We start from the raw sequence: 23,885 nt of genomic DNA on the forward strand, positions 1-23,885 counted from the left end.
CTACAGCCTGGATTTAAATCCAGCAATTTCTACCCACCAGCTCAGTTGTCCCAGCTGTAAAATGGGGATAATAATATCCATACCTGACAAAATTGTTGGGAAGGATTCAATGAGAAAACATAGAGGAATTGCCTCTAAAATGTTGATTACTGTTTTTATTATAATATTATTTATCGTGATGTTATATATTCATTCATTCATTCATTCATTCACTAATTCATTCATTCTCTAAACATTAGAAGGACACTGGTAATTTATGAGGTGTAGTTCTAGGTACTGAGGATACCACTACACAAAACAGAATAAATTAGCAAGCAAGGACCGCACCCCCCCGGAGCTTACATTCTAGCGGTGAGGACAGCCCAAAATGGGCAAGTGGACTCTTGGAGGAGTAATGCAGTCTCACAGTAATGCCGGTGAGAGACTGGAATGGTTCGAACCAAGTGGGGGAGGAGGGCTTGGCTGGTTTTGGGCTATTTTTGAAAGTGGAACCAACAGGATTTGCTAAGGGATTAGATGTGGTTTTGGAAAGAAGTGAGCCAAGGGTAATTTCAAGGTTTTTGGCCTAAGTGACAAGGATAGACCCGCCATCATCTAGGAAAGGGGCACCATGGGAAGGGCAGGTTTTGGGGATGACAAAGAGCTCAAGGTCAGACAGTTAACACTGAAGTGCCAGTTAGATGTCAAGGTGAAGACAGGGTAGCAGCTGGTGATAAGGTTCAGGGAAAAGGTCTGGGCTGAGGGTAGAAACCTGGGAGTTGTCAGCACCTAGCTGGCATTTAATGCCATGGCAGTGAATGAGATCACCCAAGAAAGGGGTTCTTAACCCGCAGTCCATGAACTTGGATGGAAAAACTACATCGTTATTTTCATCATCCTCTAACGAGCATCTCCTTCAATAATGAATAAAGGCAACAAATCACAGTGACAGTAGTACCTGTGCCTTTGTTACGGACGAAAGTCATGGATGTTTTCATGTTGCATTACAGTTAATACAGACATCTCAAAATATCACTTAAACCAGCGCTACTTTGAAATCGTGGAAGTCAGACCTATCAGTTATCAGCTAAATAACCCATATACATCATGTTATTTAATGTGTAAAGAAGCATACACGTCAGAGTTTATAAAGTATTTTGATGAACATATTTCGATATAATTGGTTTCCTTTGTAATTCTTTGCATTTTCTTCTATGTGTTTAATTTGAAAATATTCTGAAGCGGGTCCATAGCCTTCACCAGATGCCAATGGGGTCCCATGGCACCAACAGGGATGAAATCTCTGGTTAGAGAATGAGCATCGTTGGAGAAGAGGGTCCAGGCCCTGGGCTCCAGAGGAAGGGATCAGGAGATGGGTCACCAGCCCAGGACACTGGAAAGGAGGTAGAAGTTTGGCAGGAGGAGAACCAAGTGAGAAGCCAGATGTAGGAAATGCTCCCAGGAGCATGGCAGGGTCATCTCAGCTTAATGCTGCTCAGGACAAGGGTGTTTGCTCCCCCAGCATGAGCAAGACTCCTGGTCACAATCCCCTAGGGACATTACAGCTTCCAAAGTGAGTCTCGTCCTCCAGCCCCAGCGCTTTGCGCACTAGATCTGGGAATCTATTCAGCCCAATCATTTCCCAATCACTAGTTTATGGAACAAGGGGACACACTTGTTGTGTGGTTCCATGCCTGTGACCTTTCTTCTGCCCTTGGAGTTCATTAGTTCCCTTTCTTCCTCTCCCCTGGAGAGAATATACAGAATTTACAACAGGGCATATAAACTCAAAGAAGATTCAGGTGATCTTGTAAATGAATGAAATGTACCAAGAATAAGAGAAGGGGAAGTGTGTGGTGACTGGGGATTCTGGACCTGTCTATGAAATGCCACAAAATCCATTATGTCACCCTAGTGCCCATTTGCTCCTTCTCTCTGGAAATAGAATTTCCAGCTGGGCACAAGGCTGCCAGATGCAGGTTACATTCTCAACCTCCCTGACAGCTGGATGTGGCCATGATCAGCTTTTGGTGGAGCCATGGGTGGATGTGCAGGAAGTGGATGTGCCTCCCCTATTTTCTGCTTCCTGCTGGCTGGATGTGGATGTGGTCAGCCATTTTGGACGAGAACAGACCCCCAGGCTGGTGGAACAGCCTCACAGAAGGAGCCTGGGTGCCAACACAGTGTGCGCCATATCATCCCTGCGGCCGTTAATGCTCAAACTGTCAAATGAGAGATAAATAAGTGTCTATCATCTCTAAACCACTGTTATTTGGGGGCCGAAGGGCCCTCGTCTGTACCTGTATTCTACCAAATACTGGGGGTAGCTGTGACACAGATCCAGCTGGCTACTGCCATCTAGCAGGTGTCAGCAAACCTTTTCTACAAAGGGTCAGACTGTAAATATTCTCGGCTTTGCAACCATATAGTCTCTGTTGCAATTTTTCAGCTCTGCCACAGTAGAGCAAAAGCAGCCACAGACTATACATAAGGGAATGGGCGAAGCTGTGTTCAAATAAAACTTTATTTATGAAAACAGAAGATAGATCGCTGCGGGGTATAGTCTGCTGACCCCTACCATTCGGGAATGTAGCCAATATCAGCAAGATCATCATCATGATTTTTTTTTTTTTGAAAGAAAAGGTTGGAAACTGGATTTTTTTGGTGAAATTTCTGGATTTTAGAAAACACCTTGTAACCCAAACAGAACATATTTGGGGTTGAGGTGCGGACTCGGGCTGTTGGCTACCATTCTGCAAAAACCACATCTGTTCCCAAGGGGCACAGAATAGAAGCTGAGCGGGCTTAGGCCAAGTTTCCCATCCCATCCCTGCTGCCAGCAGAAGGGCCCTGAGTTATGAGACCTTCGCTATCTGTCATTTGGCTTTTGGGACCTCTGGTCTGGGCAGAAGAGAACAATCCACTAACTCTCTGGGGGTGGAGCTGGGGTCTCCTTAGGAACAGTGATAAATGAGAAGGAAGTGCTTTTGCAAACTCTAGAACACTATAAATATTAGATGCAAAATGCCACAGGATTGAAGTCTGTTTTTTTGGCAGACAAATTGGCTGAGGAAGCAAGGCCAGGAAGAAATGCATTAAATAAACCCAGAGCCCCAAAGCTCTTAGGGCTGGGGCATTTCTGATATTCTGTAACTAGATCCTTTTAACTTCGGGCTGCTTGCAAGGTTACAACATGAATCTCGTTCTTCTGAAAAGACAGCAAATGCAAATTGCTGCACAAAGTGATAAATCAATGCTGTAAAAGTTCTGGATGCCAGACGGGATCTTGCTGAACTGAGACCTGTGGGAAAGCAAGTGAGGAAGGTGGGGACACGATTATGCAGAAGGCATGTTGTGCTGGAAGCAGAGAGGTGGGGGCTGGGAGAAATGCCTCCTCACACTTGCCCCTTGGCTGGGCAGGGGGGAAGCTGGATTTCGTTTTCTGTAGTAGACATCTGTTTTATTTTTCTGCCCAGCAACCATTCTCCTGTCTTTTGGCAACTGTGCTTTCTCAGAGAACCAACTCTCCCTTTTCCTCAGCCTTACTTGTTCATGTGAGGCTGTTTCTATCTTCCAGCTCCTAGGCTAGGCACATGATCTGGGCCCGACCCATAGGGTGGCCCATCTCCCCTGGCTTGTGTGATTGGGTAATGGAGGAACACATAACCCTAGTTGAGCCAATGAAAGCCTCCCCTGAGACTTTTGCTGGGACACTGGAAAAAGGCTGTCTCTTTCAGTCAGGATCACGTTGGTAAGATGGGACCTGTGGGGGCCATCTTAACATCACAAAAGAGAACCTTTCTAAGAATAAAGCCAACCCAAATGAGAGAAAATCTAAGAAGCAGAAAGACAGGGTTCCGATGACAAAGTTTGAGCACTGGGCCTCAGCTAAATTTGCCTGAACTAATTTCAATTATATTTTCTAATGTTGGAAAAGTGATGGTAATTCAAACTCCATTTTGTTCTCATCTTTGCTTACTTCAAGACTAAGGCCTAAGAGTCATCCCTTCATTCAAATCTTTATTGGGTACCCAATATCTACCAGGCACTGTTTTTGGGATCTGGGGATACAGCAGTGAACAAAACAGGCAAGAACTAAGATCAAAACACCTGAGATATTTCGAGGGGGTGATAAGTCCTACGAAGAACACAAAGCAGAATTATCATGGCAGAGTGACACAGGGAGGTCAGAAGGGATGTGAGAGATGGAAGGTGAGTGGTGACAAGGAACAAGTGCTCTAGGTAGAGGCAACTCCAAGTGCAAAGGCCCCAGGGCAGGTATGACCTTGGAATGTTTGAGGAACAGCAAAGAGGCCAGGTGGTCTGAGTGTCTATAGAAAGGAATGGAGAGGTAGGTTGATGTGGACAGAGAGGTGTCAGGCAAGGCCATGCAAGGCTTTGGCAGCCCTGGCAGGGAGCTATGGGTTCATTTTAAGAGCAATAGGCAGCCAGGGTTGCGAGCAGGGAGTGGCATAATTAGATTTCCATTTTTCAAAGCTTCTTCTGGCTGCTGTTGGGTGGAGAGGAGGAACGGCTAATTGTCTGAGGGACAAGCAGGGACAAGCAAATAACTAGAGGGGACGCTGAGGGCTGCTGCTTGACATGTCCTTCACAAGCTCCTGTGTTCTGCCTGCTTGTTTTCGACAAGGTCATTGCTATCTAGGAAGACTGGGCTGCAGATAATCCCGAGGCCCCCGCTGAGCTATCTGTTGGTGTTGAAGGCATGGAGGATGGGCTGCCCGGGCCTCTGATTAAATGTTGGCCTTAGCCGCCACACCCTGGGAGGGTCACGCAGCTCTAGCAAATGAAGACCCCGGCCCATCTCTTTCCTGGGAACTCTATTAGTGGTGGCAGGGGACGTGGAGGGCTCCCCCAGCAATACTGTCAGGTTTTATCACCTGCTGAGTCAACATCAGGACAAGCTGTATCTGCAAATCTTTTTGCCCACTTAGAATGTGGTTTTGTCCAGAAGGATGGGACAGAGGAGGGGGAGACAACCTGCAACGGACCCTTAGAACAAGGCCTTGGGAGACTGTCAATCAATGGATATTTAATTATCGCCTCGGAGGAATCTGACACTAAGCTGATCCTTCAAAGAGCTGTTCTCAACACCATTAGACTGATGTCCCATTTCTATGACAAATATTTTGTAGTGCTCCCTTATTTTCCTGAAAGAAAATTTATAGGTGACAAATGCTACCTATGCACGTCATTTCCAAAAAAATCAATACAGTGCTCTAACTGTAATCTGTAAGAGAAATAAAAGGCAGGCAATTTATAATAAAGAAAAATTTCAATGTGAACTCTCAAGCATATCCATCAAAGAGACACAATGGAGTAGTCAGATGCCTGCACCTAGACACAGATTCACTGGGAAGTATGACAGCTACAAATGCAGACTGAGTGAGCCTGTGGCATTTGCAATTCAAATGTTTCAAGTGGCACTGCCATTAGTAACGGGATTTTTGGCAATTAGGAGTAACTCTTGGAAAAGTTTTGCACTCAGGTATAATATTCCTTCCATTTGCTTATCACTTAAATTCCTGGAAATTAAGGGTTTATTAAAACTGCAAAAAATGGATTTAGGGTCCAGGCTCAGACACCACCACACACAAAATAATCTGTTCATATAATGATCTGATAGAAAACTTGGGAAACTGTGTGGAATGCAAGGCTGTTTGGGGGTCATGAGGGGTTCCCAGTGCAGAGCAGGGTATCAAAGGTCCCTGGTCCTTGCCCCCAGGAAGTCAGCAGCATCCCTTAACCTTTAGAGCCACCAAAAATGCCTTCATAGTTTTTAACCCCTAGGGGGCAGTGTGCTCCCTTGAGAACCACAGGTTAGAAAAAATTTTGCAAACCCGTGGCCTTTGGGCTGAGTCTATCCTGTAGGTGTGTTTGCTTGGGGCCTGCCTGATGTTTTTATTTATTTTTTAAAAAGTAGAACGAATAGCTCACATTTGAAAACTGGGTAATTTCACATAAAAATCTGTATATTATTGTACTTTTGACAAATCAGAAGATCTGGCAACTCGGCCCGTTCATTATCCAATGGGCACATCTGGCTGGGCTGGGTGGAACCACCCCCTGCCCTGTCTGGCACCTTATGCATTGGATTCCCAGAGAGAGAGGGTTCCTACAGGCATGGCAGAGAGCGGATTCCTCCTCTGCCTCCTGGGCACACATAAGGGTGCCCAGTTTCCCCTCCTTTGCTGAAAGCCCTCTCACCTTGACTCTGATCTCCCCCAGGACAGCACGGATGGCATTTGCAAGGTTTCGCAGTGTGTGCTGGGATTGCCCTGCTGACCCAGCCCCAGGGTGGACTGGGAAGGTTTGGAGGGGCGGGGTTGAAAAACTAAGTCCCCAGGAATAAGGGGGGTGGGGGGACGGTGTACCCACGTCCTAGGCTTGTGTGAACAACTGGCACGAGGTCTTGGCATGGCAAATGCTCGCTAATAACAACTCGTGCCTTTTTATTATGATTATATTATTATATTCTCAAAGGTTCGTGTGCCACCCTTCAAAAAGAGTTTGCTTGAATTACACTCTATTCCGAGGCTGCCCAACAGAACTTTCTGCAATGATGGGAATGTTCTCTGTCTGTACCATCCGGTCTGGCCCCGGCGTGTGCCTATGGGCACCTGTACTGTGGCTAGTGCGACAGAGGAATGGAATTTCACGTCTGATTTCCTTCTGATTAAAGTTAAATAGCTCCTGGTGGCTACCATATGGGGCCAAAGAGCTCTAGTCGAAGCCCTTCCAGAAGGTTCAGGAGCGTCGCAGCTAGTGCCAGGGAGAGGACTGCTAAAGGTCACAGCCGGAGGACTCCCTCGGCACCTTTTCTGGCTCCACAGATAGGGTTGATATGTCCGCCCAACACAGATGTCCTGCCTCTCATTTTCGACTTCCAAGGTCATGTGAAGGCCGACCAAAGTTAGACACTGAGCAAAACCAGAGCATGGAGCTGATGGGCCGGGCAGCCACAGCTTTGCGCTCAGGACCACAGCTGGTGGGGAAGGGTGGGGGGCTGGTTTTCTAAGAGTTCCTGCTCGCCTGCAGGGTTTGCTCCCAAGACTCTGCAGCTTTGATGGAGGTTATGGACCTTCCTCGTGAGGATTAAATAAGGTGGTGTGTAAAATCCCAGCTGGTGTGGGCTGAATTAGGTCCCCAAAGAGGTACGTTCAAGTTCTAACCCTGGCTACTTGTGAATGCGATTTTATTTGGAAATAGAGTCTTTGTAGTTGTTGCAATCAAGTTAAGATGAGGTCCTACTGGGTTAGGGTGGGCCCTCATCCAGTTGACTGGTGTCTTTATAAGAAGAGCGAAATTTGGACACAGATGTATAGAGAGGAGAAGGTCACGCGAAGATGGAGGCAGAGATGGCAGTGATGTAGCTGTCAGTCAGAGAACACCACGGATTGCTGGTAACCACCAGAAGCTACAAGAGGCAAGGACGGCCTTCTCTCCAAGAGCCGTCGGACGGAACACGGCCCTGATGTCACTTGATTCCGGGCTTCGGGCCCCCAGTACTGTGAGAGATCACATTCCCGTTGTTTTAAGCCACCCAGTTTGTGGTACTGTCAGAGCAGCCACAGGAAATGAGCACACCAGCTAACGGGCCGGGACACACAGAGCGCTGGCCGGACACAAATAATCTTGCCCCATCGGCCTCACACGTTTTTGAAAAGCTGAGAAATGTGACCACCTTCTTCCTCTTCCCAAGCGGCCCTTCCACTTACAGCTGCAGGGAACCTCTCCTCCCAAGTCGGTGGGCACTGGTCTCGTGAGCCTCAGGGCACTGGGTAACTTACACATACACACTGCAACTCTGCTGTATGGATTGGGAAACTGAGGCCCAGAGGGGGCCAGATCTCAGCTAAGGTCACAAAGGAGTCAGAAGCAGAGCCTCATTCTCTGGACTCCTGGACCAGTTTTCCTTGTTTTGGAATTTGAAGGTCCTGTAGAAAGGGAGAGACTATTAAATTAGAGTTTAAAGACATTCGGCTTGAAGATGTACATGGAAGTGACAAATACGTGCCTCTTATGGATACCCTGGGCCAGCCTGGGCCCTGGGAGGGGCTGCTCAATGCCCACTGATGCCGACTTTCATGGTGCGGAAGGTGGGTTCCTGGGTGCTGGGGGAGGGACAGGGAAGGTCCCTTGCTGCTTGAGGTGGGTCCCCTTCATGGGGTGAATGGGGGTGCTCTGTCATACCCACAGGCAGGAGAGGAGGCAGAGAGATGGAGAGGGGCAGCTGGACGGATGGAAGAAAGCAGCTGTGTGTGTGTGTGTGTGTGTGTGTGCACGCGCGTGTGTGCACTTGAGGGGAGAGGAAGAGAGTAGGGAGCAAAAACAGGAGAAAGGCCAAGCACAGAGAAGGCTGCCATTGTGAAGGCAGGACAGCTGCACCAGGCGCCCCGAGGAGGCGGCCCGGGAAGAATCTAAGTCCTGTCTTCTCTGTGGGCAGAAGGGCCGAGAAGAAAGCAGGGAAGCCGAGCTGCCGGGAGTGGGGGCGGGGAGAAGAGAAACGGAAGAAGAGAAGGGCGTATAGACAAGATGGGGGAGGACGGGGGAACTGCCAGCTCTGGGCAGAACAAAAGATTCATTCGCTCAGGCTGCAAAGATTCACTGAGCACCTACTACAGGCGGACCCTTCTCCGGGTACGGAGATGCTGGAGAGGATAGACCAGAGTCCCCGTCTCCATGGAGCTGAGATTTTAGAAGCGCGACAGCTAACAAGATCAATGGCGGAATATCTGGTCAGCGGTGGAAAGTGCCAGGGAGACGGACAAAGCAGGACCAAGGGCGGGGAGCATCAGAAGGGGGCTGGGGACGTAATTTAATTTGGGAGGTTGCACAACCAATACACATATATATATGTTAAACGGTGACAAAGGCTCTGAAGGAAAATAAAGCAGGATGAGGAGATAAAGAGAGGAAGGGAACCCTCTTTTGGGTGGGATAGTCAAGGAGGGCTTCTCTGAGGAGGTGATATTTGAACAAAGATCTGAGGGAAGTGAGTGAGCAAGCCATGCACATGTTAAGGGGAAGATGTTTCCAGAAAAGGAAAGAATAAGTGCAAAGTGCCCTCGGTGGGAATGTGCCAGGTGCTATCGGTGCGCTTGAAAAACAGGAAGGAGTGGAGTGACTGAGGCGGTCAAGAGGTGAGGGACAGAGGACCCTGACTTTGGGGGCCAGGGAAGGGCTGTAGGCAGAAGCGGGGCGGCCAGGGAGGAGAAAGCTGGAGCGGTCCAGGCGAGAGAGGAAGAAAAAAAATCAAGATGACACTAAAGTTTTGTTCTGATGACTGGAACATTGGAGCCACCAAGGGGAAGATTGTGAGAGGCACCTGGGGAGGGAGGGACAAGATCAGGAAGTCATTTTGGACGACAGGCTCCCAGGTTTGAAATGCTGGGGAGACACCCCAGGGGAGGGGTTAAAGAGGCAGCTGGATGCCGGTGTGCGGGGGGCGGCGTTCAGGGGTTCAGGGAACGAGGCTAACGGCAGATCAAAACGGCGGTGGAAAGAGGGGGTGTGAGGACCACTTCATAGGACAGCAGAGGAAGGCGACCTGAGCACCTTCCTGTCTTTGCAGTCCTAAAACCACTTTAGGGAGAAAACAAGTCACACGCTCACACAGACAGACACACACATGCACCTGCCTTTACGCGCCAGCCGACATCTTTTGTCTGGGATGCCCAGATGCCCAGCAGATGCCTTTCTGCCCTCCTGTGTGAGGGGTGGCAGGATCCCCCGGCCTCCGCCAATGCCCGCGTGTCCTGCTACAGCAGGTGCCATGGTGCAGAGCCCCCCTCCCCGTCCCCAAAGTGAGGGTGGCCGCCCCAGGTTGGCAGCCAAGCCGTGCAGGCCGTCAGATGACCGCCCTCCCCAGCTTCACGTGAGGAGAAGAGGGAAAATGACGGGTGCTTGGGGCCAAACCTGAAAACAACTCCAACCGGAAGCCCCGGCACCGTCCGGAAGCCCCGGCACCGTCCGGGATTGTAACGAGGGGTGTGCCCCCTGTGCCCAGTGCATCTAGAACACAATGAGGGAGGGGGGCAGGGCTCACCCCCAATGTTCACATCTCTACAAAAGTCTGCACCAGATGGCAGAGGCTGGGCGGGAAATAGTCTCCGTACTGCCAGACTCAGATGGCAATGTGGAACGAGAAGGCATTACCCTAATGAGAAGAAAATGGGCCCGTCTGTTTAACTCGCCAGAAAGGGCCAGAATAGATGGTCTCCCTACTCCCTCTCCCCAACAGCAGTGTAGTGGAAGTTAGTGACTGCCACCTCAGTATGTTTTTCCTCCTTATCCTTCCCAACAGCCCTCCATTTCTATTTGGGGATCCAGGTGTTGGCGGGACAGTGACTCCACCTGCTGTTCCAGGAACAGGTGATGTAGGCTAAGCTAACTGGCTCGTTCCATCTTCTCTCCACGGTGATTGGTTCAGGGATTTGGCATGTGACTCAAGCTCATCCAGTCGTAAAGAATCTCACCACTTGGGCATTCTGGGGAAAGATACTGGTGTGGCTATGAAGGAAGAGCCGTGGAGCATCTGCAAGTGTCAGCTATCATCTCGAGACCTCAGGCCTTACGTTAAAATCGTGACACTGTTAAGCCATAGGAGCTGCTTCTGCTTAAAGCTCACCCGCATCTTTTCAGTTTAGGGAACGAAACATTCCATATCTTGTTGAAACCGCTTGGAGTTGGGGTTTCTGTCATTTGGATCTGAAGACCATCTACTGGCCATGGGTATCACCAGGAAGCATCCCCTCCTTGCTCAAACAGAACTCACATGTCATCTCAGAACTGAGGAATGTGAGCCAGAGAAGAGCTGCCGAATGGAAGGACATGCACATTTTCGGCTTGGCCAGAAGTCGCCAGATTGCTTTTCAAAGTGGAAGTGCCAGTGTGCATCCTCACCTCTACTGTACACGACTTCCTGTTTTCCCACATCCTTACCAACATCTGGTGTGACAGAACCTCTACTATTTGCTGTGGTAATGGGTGAGATGTGATAGTGCATTGTTGGCTTAATTCGCACTTCGCTGATTACCAGAGAGGTTGAACACATGCTGCCACATTTTGATTCATGCGTACAACTTATTTCCACCATCCGAGGTAACATATTGTGACATTCATTGGAATACTGGTCTGGGATGAGTTGTGTGATGATGTGTTACTTGTGTAAATCATCATCCTCATCACTGACATTTCTTAAGTGTTTACTGTGTTTCCCTATTCTGATATATTTAACCCTCACAAAACCCTGTGAGCTAAGTAACATTATCATCCTTAGCTGAGGTAACCAAGACATAGAAGTTAAATAACTTGCCCAAATTCACTCAACTAATAAGTGGTCGAGCCCTTACTAAAAACCAAGCAGAGCCCTTGCTCTTAATTACTTTGCAAAGAGCTGAGAGGCATCTAATTCCAAGAACATTATATAACTGACTTGTTGGTATATAAGTGAGTAAAGCCAGGGTAGCTGAAGTGTGCTAAAAGATGACTATGTATGTTTTGTAAAAACTGAGTATGCAATTTATCCTTTTAAGGGTATTTATATTTGAGATCTAAATCCCAGAGATTAGAGGAAGCCAACACATAGAAATATCCATGAACAAATTGATATTTATCCTGCTTAAACTTAACATCTCTCGTTTCATCCTTTGTCAATCTCTGTTGCAAACACGGGGAAGCATAAAGCAAGATGACTGCAAGATGAAATCGCAAATCTTGTAAAAGATGCAAGGTTTTGTGAAATTAATTAAAGTAATGCTGGAAGACAGCTTGAAGTACATGCGAAGCCACTGACAAAAAAAAAAAATAATCTGGTCTATGAGATAATTGAAGAAGAGGCCACTGAAAACAATGATGAGGTAATAAGCACTTCACAGGGGAGGATTCTGACGTCAAAGGATTAACAGAGGCCCTTGGGAAAACTGATCAAATCCTTAAATGCTTTTGCAAAAACAACCCTTATGATTTTGCTGTGAAAACTGAAGGTGAAGTAAAGGGTACCACATTGTGCTATCATTTAAATTTGTTGGGCAAATTACACCCTGCCCCAATTGACACTTCATCAATTGATTTGCTTAAATAATCAACCTATTAGTTACAATTATAACCTAACCTTTGTTAAATACTGTTAGATAAAACATAAAATAAGTTTACTTTTAAAAATATCTAACTTAATATATTAAAAGCACGATTTATGTGAAATGTTGGTCCACAATTGGTCTACTACTTAAGGAACAGTTTCCTGGTTCTGCTCTTCCACAGTTTAGGTTGACTTCCTGTACTAAAAAGGGTATCACATACACAAACAGTTGAGAACTGTTACTGTGGTTGTGACTTTAAACTTCCATCAGTATCTATTTTTTTCTTCTCCCATAGTAAAAGAATTTTTAGTTGGGCAAACTGCCACCCAAAATAAAGACTACATTCCCCATGATCCTTTGCAGTCACATGTACTCATGTGACTTATTTCTCAACGATGGGAAATAAGGAGACATAGAAAGTAGCTAAGTCTCTGATCAATTTAGGAGCACCTAAATATATACAGCAAATATTAAAAGACCTAAAGGGAGAAATAACAGCAATACAACAATATTAAAGGACTTTAACACTTTTCTTTCATCAACAGATCATCACAGAAAATCGAAAAGGAAACATCAGCCTTAAACATGTAAGACTAATGGACTTAACAAATACATACAGAACATTCCACCCAAAAGCAACAGAATATACTTTCTTCTCAAGTGCATGTGTAGCATTCTCCAGGATATGTTAGGCCACAAAACATCTTAACAAATTTAAGAAAACTGAAATCATATCAAGCTTCTTTTCTGACCATGATGGTAGGAAATGAAATCAATTACAAGAAGAAATCTGGAAAATTCACAAATATGTGGAAACTAAACAATATGCTACTGAACAACCGGTCAGTCAAAGAAATTAAAAGATAAATTAAAAAAAATACTCCGAGACAAACATAAATGGAAATACAACATATCAAAACTTATGGGATGCAGTAAAAGCAGTTCTAAGAGGGAAATTCATAGCAATCAATACCTATATCAAGAAACAAGAAAAGTTTCAAACAACCAAACCTTACATCTCAAAGAACTAGAAAAAGAACAAATGAAGTGCAAAGTTAGTAGAAAGAAGGAAATAACAAAGACCAGACCAAAAATAAATGAAATAGAGACTAAAAAACAAAACAAAAGATCAATGAAACTAAGGGCTGGTTCTTGGAAAAGATAAACAATATAGACAAACTTTTAGCTAGAATCATCAGGAAAAAGAGGACTCAAAATGAAAGAGATGTTGCAACTGATACCACAGGAATACAAAGGAACATACGAGACTACTATAAATAATTATATGCCAATAAGTTTGACAATCTAGAAGAAATGTATAAGTTCCTAGAAAAATACAACCTACCAGGACAGAATCATGAAAAAATAGGAAATCAGAACAGACCAATTACTAGCAAGGAGATTGAATTGGTAATCAAAAACCTTTCAAAAAACAAAAATCCAGGACCAGATGGCTTCGCTGGTGAATTCTACCAAACATTCAATAAAAAATTAATACCAATCCTTCTAAAACCTTTCCAAAAAATAAGAGGGAACACTTCCAAACTCATTTTATGAGACTAGCATTATCCTGATACTAAAATCAGATGAAGAAGCCACAATAAAATCATAGGTCAATATCTTTGATGAACATATAATACAAAAATGCTCAACAAAATATTAGCAAACCAAATTCAACAATACATTAAAAGGATCATAGACCATGATCAAGTGGAATTTATTCTAGAGATGCAAAGATGGTTCATTATCCACAAATCAATCAGTATGATATACCACAGTAACAAAATGAAGGATAAAAATCACACGATCATCTCTGTAGAAGCAGAAAAATCATTTGACAAAATTTAACATCTATTTATAATAAAAACTCACAAGAAAGTGGGTATAGAGGGAATGCATGTCGACATAATAAAGGCCATCTATAAGCCCATAGCTAACATAATATTCAATAGTATAAGCTAAAAGCCTTTCCTTTAAGGTTAGGAACAAGACAAGGATGCTCACTCTCATCATTTTTATTCAATGGAGTAATGAAAGTCCTAGCTAGAGCAATTAGGTAAGAAAAAGAAAGAAAAAGTATCGATATCAAAAAGTAATAAGTCAAACTGTCACTATTTGCAGATATGATATCATATATAGAAAATCCTAAAGACGCTTCCAAAAACCTGTTAGAACCAATAAACAAATTCAATAAAGTTGTAGGATACAACTCAATGTGCAAAAATCCACTGCATTTGCATATACTAATAATGAACTATCAGGAGGAGAAATTAAGAAAAGAATCCCATTTACAATCGCATAAAGAAAATACCTAAGAATAATTTTAACCAAGGAGGTGAAAGACCTATTTACTGAAAATTATGACACTGATGAAAGAAACTAAAAACAAATAAATATAAAGGTATTCTTTGCTCATGGATTGGAAGAATATTGTTAAAATGTCTATACTACCCAAAGCAATCTACAGTCTACAGATTCAGTGCAATCTCTATCAAAATTCCAATAACATTTTTTACGGAAATTGAACAATCCTAAAATTCGTGTGGAACCACAAAAGACCTTGAATAGCCAAAGCAATCTTGAGAAAGAAGAACAAAGCTAGAGGTATCATGTTCTCTGATTTCAAACTATAATACAAAGTTATAGTAATCAAAACAGTACAGTGTTAGCATAAAAACAGACACATATATCAATGGAACAGAATAGAGAACCTGGAAACAAACCCATACATGTATGTTCAATTAACTTATGACAAAGGAGCCAAGAATATACAATAGGGAAAGGACAGTCTCTTTAGTGTTAGAGAAACTGGATAGCCAAACGCAAAAGAATGAAACTGGACCATTATTTTACATTACACACAAAAAATTAACTCAAAATGTGTTAAAGACTTAAACATAAGTCTTGAAACCATAACGACATTGGTCTTGGTGATGATTTTTTGGATTTCACACCAAAGCAAAGGCAATAAAAAGAAAAATAAATAAGTAGGACTTAAACTAAAAAGCTTCTGTATAGCAACAGAAACCATCAACAAAGAATGAAAAGGCAACCTACCAAATGAGAGAAAGTTTTTGCAAATCATGTATCTGAGAGAGGGTTAATAGCCAAAACATATAAAGAACACATACAACTCAACAGCAAAACAAACAAAACCAACCAACCAGCCAACAAAATCCAATTAGATTAAAAAGTGAGCAGAGGATCTGAATAGTCATTTTTCCGAAGATATACAGATGGCCAACGGGTACATGGAAAGGTGCTCAATATCACTGATCATCAGGGAAATGCAAATCAAAACAACCATGAGGTATCACTTCACACCTGTTAGAATGGCTATTATCAAAAAGACAGGAAATAAGTGTTGCTGAGGATGTAGAGAAAAGAGAACCCTTGTTCACTGTTGGCGGAAATGTGAACTGGTTCATCCACTATGAAAAATTGTATGGAGATTCCTCAAAAATTAAAAATAGAACTACCATATGACCCAGCAATCTCACTTCTGGGTATTTATCTGAAGAAAACAAAAACACTAACTTGAAAAGATATATACACCCCCAGGTTCACTGCAACAATTTTTATAATAGCCAAGATTCGCAAGCAACACGTGTCCATCAATGGATGACTGGATAAAGAAAATGTGACACACGCACAAGAATATTATTTAGCCGTAAAAGAGGAAATCTTGCCATTTGTGATAACATGGATGGGACTTGAGGGCATAATGCTAAGTGAAATAAGTCAGACAGAAAAAGACAATTACCATGTGATTTCACTTATATGTGGAATCTAAAAAAATTGAACGCAGAGATATAGAGAACAGATTGGTGTTTGCTAGAGGTAGGGTTGGGGGGTGCAAAACAGGTAAAGAGGGTCAAGAGGTACAAATTTCCACTTATGAAAGAAATAAATCCTGGAGATGTAATGTATAGCAAGGTGACTACAGATAATACTGCATTACACATTTGAAAGTTGCTGAGAGAGCAGATCTTAAAATTTCTCATAATGGCACATAAAAAATTCTGTAACTATGTATGGCGATGAATGCAACTAGACTTATTATAGGTATCATTTTGCAGTTTATACAAATATCAAATCGTTATGTTGTACACCTGAAACTAAAATGGGGTAATATGTCAATTATACCTCATTAAAAAAGAAAAAGAAAGTTGAGTTTCTGATCAATTTGTGACTTTGAGTGGGGCAAGTCCACCGGAGTGGCATGGACTTTTAACTGAGAGAGTGATAAATGACTGCTACCTTGGGTCTCTCACACAGCCAAACTTAAATCCAACTCAATCACCTGGCCTAGACATCCACAAAAATGCAGGGTTTAATGAATCTAAAATCAGCAAGAACAGCTAACCAAATGATGTTTGGGGGACTCAAAGTTATTATATATTGTAATGTGAGTAATACAAATAAAATTAATCTAAGAGGGATTTTAAATTCATTATAGTTTTTTTGTGTGTGTCACTTTTCTCAATCAATTGACAATGACCAGCATAATTAATATTACATAGTGGTATCTTTATGTTTTCCCTTTAAGCACCAACTTAATATAAAATTCAAATCTGAGCATCCTAGCTGCCAGGGCAAAGAGGGAAAGTATATAGGGTACACAGCTCTTGTTATTTAATGGTTAGGAACACATCAGTCCATCGGAGTAAACAGACATTTTCAAGGTCATGAGTTCTGAAAGTCAGGTTGGAATGGGGCTTCTTGCATAGAGGGACAATCTGAATATAACAAATAAAATTCCCAGTGACAGTTTTACAAAAAACGTAAGTGTTCTGTGTGTGGCAGTTTACATTTGACGCTATGATCCCAGTCTTCATTGAGGGTATAATTAAGCATATTAGGATGAAAGCAATTCCTTGGAAAAACAGCTTTTTGGTGATTTGTGTAAATTCAAGGATAAAGTTTGGGAAATTCACCTTGAAGAATGCTTATTCCTAAGAGACGGTTCCTTTCCTTGCAGCAGCTGTGTGATTCTGAAACACTAGGTTTTGGCTCCCACCACACGTCCCCAAGTTATCGTAGGATCTGTGTTTCCTTTCAATTTGATGGATGCAATTTCCAGATTCCCTTTGAACGCCCACAGTCTCTTCTCCATTTTGATTCTGCCACAAGCACCTCATTCTATGACTCTGGGCAAATCTCTTTTCTGGGTTGCCATTATGGTGGCTGTCAAATGAGCGGGGTTCATGAGAACACTCTTGGGGTCCTTACTCTCCCTCTGGTACCCAAAGTTAAAGGTTTCTGCACAGATCTTTTAGCCAGAAGTCATAAGAAGTGTTTCTGAGCCACACTCATCCCTCAGACACGTTTTGTTTGACCCACAGTTTACACTGAGTTTTGCCAACATTTTTTAAGCCTGCAGACTTCAGCAAAACATTCAGATTAGAAATAGCTGAACGTTGGTGACCCTGGGAACAAACATCTATAATTACAATACATCCTCACTAATATCGACAATAGGTTCTGCAACTTTAAGGGAAATCACGTATAAGGACACCGGTGTTACTATAGGCTAATTGATCGAAACACGAGTGAAGTTCCTATGGCAACTCATCAACCTTATAATGGAATGTCGCTGAGTGAATGCTTCCTCCGCCTACATCCGGGACCCTGCAACCAGTGGGGTGGTGGTTCCTAGTAAACTCTGACACACTCAGCTTTCTGCAAAGACCCAAGACCAACAGGGTTATGTGTATAGGACCGAGGCCTTCCTTCAGCACAACCCACTTTCTAGGCGATTCTACAAGAAGACACACCTCACCAGCTTGCTCTCCATCCTGACGTGTCCTCGTAGCCACACCATGTATCTAAGGGGACCAAGCTGAGGGAGGCATCTGTCTTTCCCTCATGTCACTCCCACCCAAACAAGCCCCTGACCATTGGGACACAACTTCCTGGAGTTGCAACATCCAAGGTATAATATCTGATTTTACAACTGCCTCAGCAACTTAGCCAAGGTGAAGAGTATTTATTTATTTTTAATTAAAGCACACCAAATTAAATTGAGTTTGGAGGATTTTGCAATGGTGTCAAAGGTAAGTGATTGTAATTGTGCCTTTGCCTCAGGCAATGAGCCTGGGAAGTGAGTCTTCAGAACCCACCAAAGTACTTCTTGCAAGAGACAGGAAGCCTTGCTCACCCTCCCCCAGCATGCAGTGCTGCCTGGCACTGATGGAGGGAGGAGCGTACTGCGTAATGCAGACCATCAGATGTGGGAGACGAACAGTCCACTGCCATGTCAGCTTCTGGGCCATTCTCTAGAGTGGCCACACAATCCCCGCACATGCTCCTGTCCATTCTCCACACCAGTTTTATCCCCACCTCCCAGCCCAATATTCTTCTGGAAACTTCTTCCAATACATCAGTCCCTGATGGCTTTAACATAAATCACAGAGAAGGCAAACTCATGCATGGGTACTGGCTTCTCTCTGTAGTATGATTCATATTTTAAACGGACTCACTTTTATTTAAAACTCAAATTCCTTTGAAAAGGTCATTTTCTATCCCTACTTTAGGCAAATCAACCTGTGTTTTTCTAATGCATACAGAAATAAACACACAACTTTTAAATTAAGATGAAGTTGTCCGCGCACTACCTGAAGTCATCTAGGGTGGCCCTGAAGGGCAGAGGCCACAAGAGGGATAGTGGTCTGAGGTCAGGACACTTGGGCCACTCCGGAGGCTGCCCGCCCACCCACTTGACCGCAGCCGCCTGCTCCCCTCACCTGTCCGGTAGCCTGTGCTGTTGAGGTACACGGCAAAGGTGCGCCCCTCGTGCTGCGCCTGCCAGGAGGGCGAGGAGCAGTTCTCGTTGTTGGTGTAGGTGTTGTGGTTGTGGACGTACTTCCCGGTGAGGATGGAGGAGCGCGAGGGGCAGCACATGGGCGTGGTCACGAAGGCGTTGATGAAGTGCGCCCCGCCCTGCTCCATGATGCGCCGCGTCTTGTTCATCACCTGCATGGAACCTGCAACGGGAGCGGAGGTGAGACGCTGGCCAGCACATTCTAAGTCGTGCAGGCAGCTATGGCGCGAAACAGTTAGGGACGGGCGCTGAGTGGCTCTCAAGAGGGCGGCGGCCCCATTCCTGGGGAGGGGTGCATCTGGAAATCTCCGGGGACGGACTAGGCTGCTCGCATTTGTGGGCAGCGGCCATCAAGGCACTGTGAGATGGACCTACACCATCAGGAAGCTTGCTGGGTCCCCATTCCCACTGGGCGTACGTGAGGGCCTGGGTAAAAAACTGTTTATAAATCATCTGTGCCTAGAATGGAACTCTGTTTTACATATAAACAGAACACTTTTTTTTTTTTGCAGTGTATTAATATACACTAATATATATATTTAAAAGCAACCACTGTGTAAATTGAGGGAAGATTACACTGTTTTGTTTGGACCTTTCCCAAGAATTGTTTGCTCTGACTGAAACCCGGTCACGCCAGCCCCCTGGCCCACCTTCTCCCTGACCACCTCTCAGCCGAAATGCTCTACATCAACCACTAACCACACTCCCTGCCTCTGTCTCCACGGTCCTTCTAGCTCGGGATCCACTTCCCACCTCCCCCCAAATCTAACCCGTCGGTTGAGCCGCGCCTCCCCCAGTTGCCCTCGGGTCCCTCTGGCTTCTGGTTCCCTTGAGCTCTTATTACACGTGCAGCCTGTGTTATTCGGGCTTAATTCTACACCATCAGGAAGGGCGGTTTCATTCATGCCTACTCTTGTTTCTCAATGGAGCGGTCAGCAGAGTAAGGGGTGTGGGAAGGAAAGAAAACTAACGTGTGTGGAAACCCTACTGTGGGCAGGTGTTCACACTCACACTGTGCCGAGGGCCCCACGAGGGCAAAGACAGCACCCTCCTCAGTGCTGAATCCTCAACACCCCCGTGACACACAGCAGGTGCTCAATAAATGTGTGAAGAGTAGGTACGTCTCTGTACACTGTGGCTGGTACCCAAATACTTAAGTAGCTTCAATGGAAATAGTCAGTGAAAATTCTTTTTCTCTTCCTTTATGGCCATCCTCAGTTCTTTGCATGTTCCTTGCAACTCTTAGGGTCTGTAATGGATTGGCCACCCCTCAGGTATGTCCATGTCCTAAGCCTCAGGATCTGTAAATGGGACCTAATTTGGAGAAAGTGTCTTTGAAGATGGACTTAAGGATCTTGAGGGGAGATGATGCTGGATTACGTGAGTGGGCCCTGAAACCAATGACAAGTGTTCTTATAAGCGACAAGGAAGAAGCACACAGACACAGGCCAGGTAGAGACGAAGGCAGAGACTGGAGGGATGCACCTGCAGGCCACTGGAGCCCCAGGGAGCTGGAAGAGCAGGGAACGATTCTCTCCGACAGCCTTCGGAGGGACCACAGCCCTGCTGACACCTTGACTTCAAACTTCTGTCTCTAGAACAGTGAGAGAGTAAATTTCTATTGTTTTAAGCCCTCCAGTTTGTGGCGATTTGTTAGGACAGATAGGAAACCGATATAGTGTCTACCAGGCACGTGAGGTTCTTGCTGGGGAGCTGCTGACCCCAATCACCGGGAACCCCCTAGAAACCTTAAAACAGCTAATCAGACCCCCCGCAGCACGCTGCCCTGAAAGGCTAAGAACGAAAAGGAGCTTTATATAGCTCTTTAGCCCATCTTTTTGCCAAAGGCGGATGGAAACAGAACTATAGCCTCCCTGAGGCGAACACAGATCACATCTCTTCACTGCTCAAAACCATCGAAATTGCTTCCCATCGCGCTTAGAAGAAAACCTGAATTCCTTCCTGTGGCCTGAAAGACTCTTCCAGATCTTCTCTCCCCGGTAACCCACCTCCCACGTTTCTCTGACCTCTTCTCCTTTCTCCCCCTTGCTTGGCTGGCTGCACTGGCCTCCACATCGTTTGTCCAATGTTCCAAGCACATTCCTGCCCCAGGACTTTTGTACTTGCTTTTGCCGCCACCTGAGACTCTCTGAGACTTCGCTTTGGCCAGCTTGTCCCATTCTTCAGATCTCAACTTAGAGGTCACCTCCTCAGCAAGGCCTGGCCGTTCTCCCGTCTGAAGAAGCCCCCACCCTGCTACCTTCCCACCATACCAGTGTGTGTTTCTTAGCATTCATCTCCTTCTGAAATGGTCTATTTTTACTGGTTTGCTTGTTTATGGTCTGCCTCTCCTTCTGGACTGAGAGTTCAGGGTGCTGGCTACTCCTCCACTCCCAGGAATATACAATCGGTGCTCCGTAAAAACTTACTGAGTGACTGAAAAAAACAACAGAGCAGAGCCTGCCCTTTCAAGCCCAGCACTGACGTGGTTTTACAAGGGATGCTCCTGGAACCAGGTGCGTTTCCTGAGCTTCTCGGCCAAGGTGGCCCCCGCTGGGTGGAGGAGGGAACTGGCTTTGTGTCTGAACAGGACTCATCAGGCCCTGGAGCTGTGTATACATCTGTGTCAAAATCACGCGCCCTCCCGAGAAGTCCTCAAGGGTCCCAGCTGTAACTGGTGGGCAATTACAGGCTCTCCACTAGGTGAGCAAAGGCTCTCTCTGGAGGGGATGGAGGAGGTTGGCTTTTCGAGGCCTCCTTCAGCCGGTGCTCACTTGCCAGGACCTGATGGAGTGTGGCACCGTCTTGGGGTCCATGTCTGGTAGAGCCCTGGGGCCTCGCCAACCTGTGGCCGCTCCTGGGGACCTGGGGACCTGGCCCCTTGGGATCCCAGGCAGCCTTCTGCTGGCCAACCAGTTCCTTCCACCTTGAATTTTTTTTTAAATTGAGACCTTAAGGTCATGTCCTTGAGGCCCCAGGCTTGAACACTGGCCACATTCCTATCTCGTGGCCTTTGCCTTAGCGATGCCCTCTGCCTGAGATGCTCCCTCTCGGTCTCTCTCAGGTTACTGACCAAATGTCGGACGCCTCAGAGAGGCCTCCTTGGCCCCATATGAAACCTCTATCCCTCCTCTCAGCCCTCCCCACTCCCTTCCCTGCTTCGCTTCCCCACAAGGCAGTTACTGCCCTCGGACACCAAAGTCACTTCTAGTTCACTTGTCTACACGCTGCCTGTGGCTCCCATTGGAACAGCTCCACGGGAGCAGGGATTTAGGCCTGCTTTGTTCACTGTCGTATTCCCAAGTCTAGAACAGTTCCTGGCACATAGTGGGTACTCAACAAACATCTGCTAGGATAACCAAAAAATGATCTTACTCTTTGGGTTTCCATATAACTCAGGAGCCCCAAGTTGGTTTGTTCTATAGATGTGTGTGTTTTGTGCAGTGGATTTTTAAAATGTGACTTTAAAAAGCACTGAAAAGACCACGTGCTCTCTTGTCGGCTGCACTCCCCAGCACGCGCTGGCCTTACACCAACTCCGAGCACCCACCTCCCCTGCCTGGAACCTGAAGGCCTTGGTTTTGCAATTCCTAATATAACTTAATTGTCGAGACAGCTCTAACTTGTCCCTGGGGGAGAGGGCAGTGTCATACATCAAGCATAAGCATCATCATCATCATCGATTGTCGTCGACTGCATGTTGGTCGTGTGCACTGCGCTAGGCACATGACACACATCATTTTAATCGTCCCACCAGGGCATTTAGCAGAAGGGAATCGAGTGCTGAGACTTAAATGACAGATCAAGGCCACAGAGTAAGTGGGACACGAGGCCTTGAACCCAGGCTTGTCCAACGGTAGAGCTGGGCGCTGGGCATCACGTTCAGAAAACATTCAGTTTACGCCACGTGGGAGTGGGTGACGCTGTACCAAGGAAGTGCAGAGAGGTCCCCATGCACGTGATCAACTCTTGGCTTTGACGAGGCTGGACTGTATGTATATCTGCTCCCCCAGTCATCTCAGAGATGACTTTAGCTGGCACACCAGCAATGACAGCAGCACAGGATCACATGACCAGGGACACCAGTGGTGGGAAAGTGATTTCTGTTCACTCCTGATAAATTCCAGGAGAAAGTCTTGGGTTGGTGCTGTCGCATCCTTAACACCTAGACATCTCTTACTTCAATAGGGAGAGGACTGGTCACCAATTTGAAGCTCTAGGCGGGCGGCAGGATTAGCTTACACCTGATCGCATGGGTTATTTTCCTGCCATTTAGGGCAAGCGATGCTACCTTCTCTTATTTAGGGTAGTGGAATCTTGTTCTTTTTGAAAAACGGTAACAGCTGTTTTGGAAAAAAGTAAAATAGTAGCACAGGTAGCAGAGAGATACGGTGAAGACTGTGGAAAGGTGAGGGGTTGGCTGGCGTCTGGCACAGAATGGCTTGGCGCACCCAGGACTGTCTACCCAGTGATGTTCTTCCGTTGTCTAAAGACACTTTGGGTACCACGGACCCAAAACTAAGCTCCGGATGTCACCTGTGCACTCATGGCTCCTGCGTCGCCTTCCTCCAGTTACTCAGGCAATAGTCTCAGCTGCTTCCTGGCCCCATCGTTCCGTTCCCACTGCAATGCACCAGCAAGGCCTGCTGCTCCTTCTTCAAAGTACAGCCGCAATCAGAGCCTTGTCGCCTCCTCCCTGGGCTGGCAGCCATCCTCTCTCCCCTGAATTAGGTCAACTGCTTCCTGACTGGACTCTGACCGTTTACCCAGAGTGCCTCCCGCACCGTCCACGGCTCCCACTCGCTCGAGGACGAAGTCCCTGTGGTCATCCGCAGGCCCTGCAGCATCCGGTCCCCATTCCCCACCCACTCTGCAGCCACAGGCCTCGTCCCTGTCCCTCGTCCCTCAGACTTGCCCGGCTCACTTCCCACATCCGAGTCTTTGCCCCGGCTGCCCCTCCTCGCGGGGACGCCTTTGCCCCA

General features: G+C 45.9%; 1 protein-coding gene across 5 annotated transcripts in view; it reads right to left on the reverse strand.

Annotated features, from left to right (window-relative positions):
- The window catches only part of SULF2 (sulfatase 2), a 106,418-nt gene that overhangs the window by 46,548 nt on the left and 35,985 nt on the right, over positions 1–23,885 (reverse strand). For all 5 annotated transcript variants that reach the window (XM_039864536.1, XM_039864540.1, XM_039864538.1 and 2 more), the window contains exon 3: positions 18,827–19,066. In XM_039864536.1, coding sequence (XP_039720470.1) covers positions 18,827–19,066 — 240 coding nt within the window. The remainder of the gene's footprint in view (positions 1–18,826; positions 19,067–23,885) is intronic.

The sequence above is a fragment of the Pteropus medius genome, unplaced genomic scaffold (genome assembly GCF_902729225.1).
Source record: "Pteropus medius unplaced genomic scaffold, Ma_sr-lr_union100, whole genome shotgun sequence".
Lineage (NCBI taxonomy): Eukaryota > Metazoa > Chordata > Mammalia > Chiroptera > Pteropodidae > Pteropus > Pteropus medius.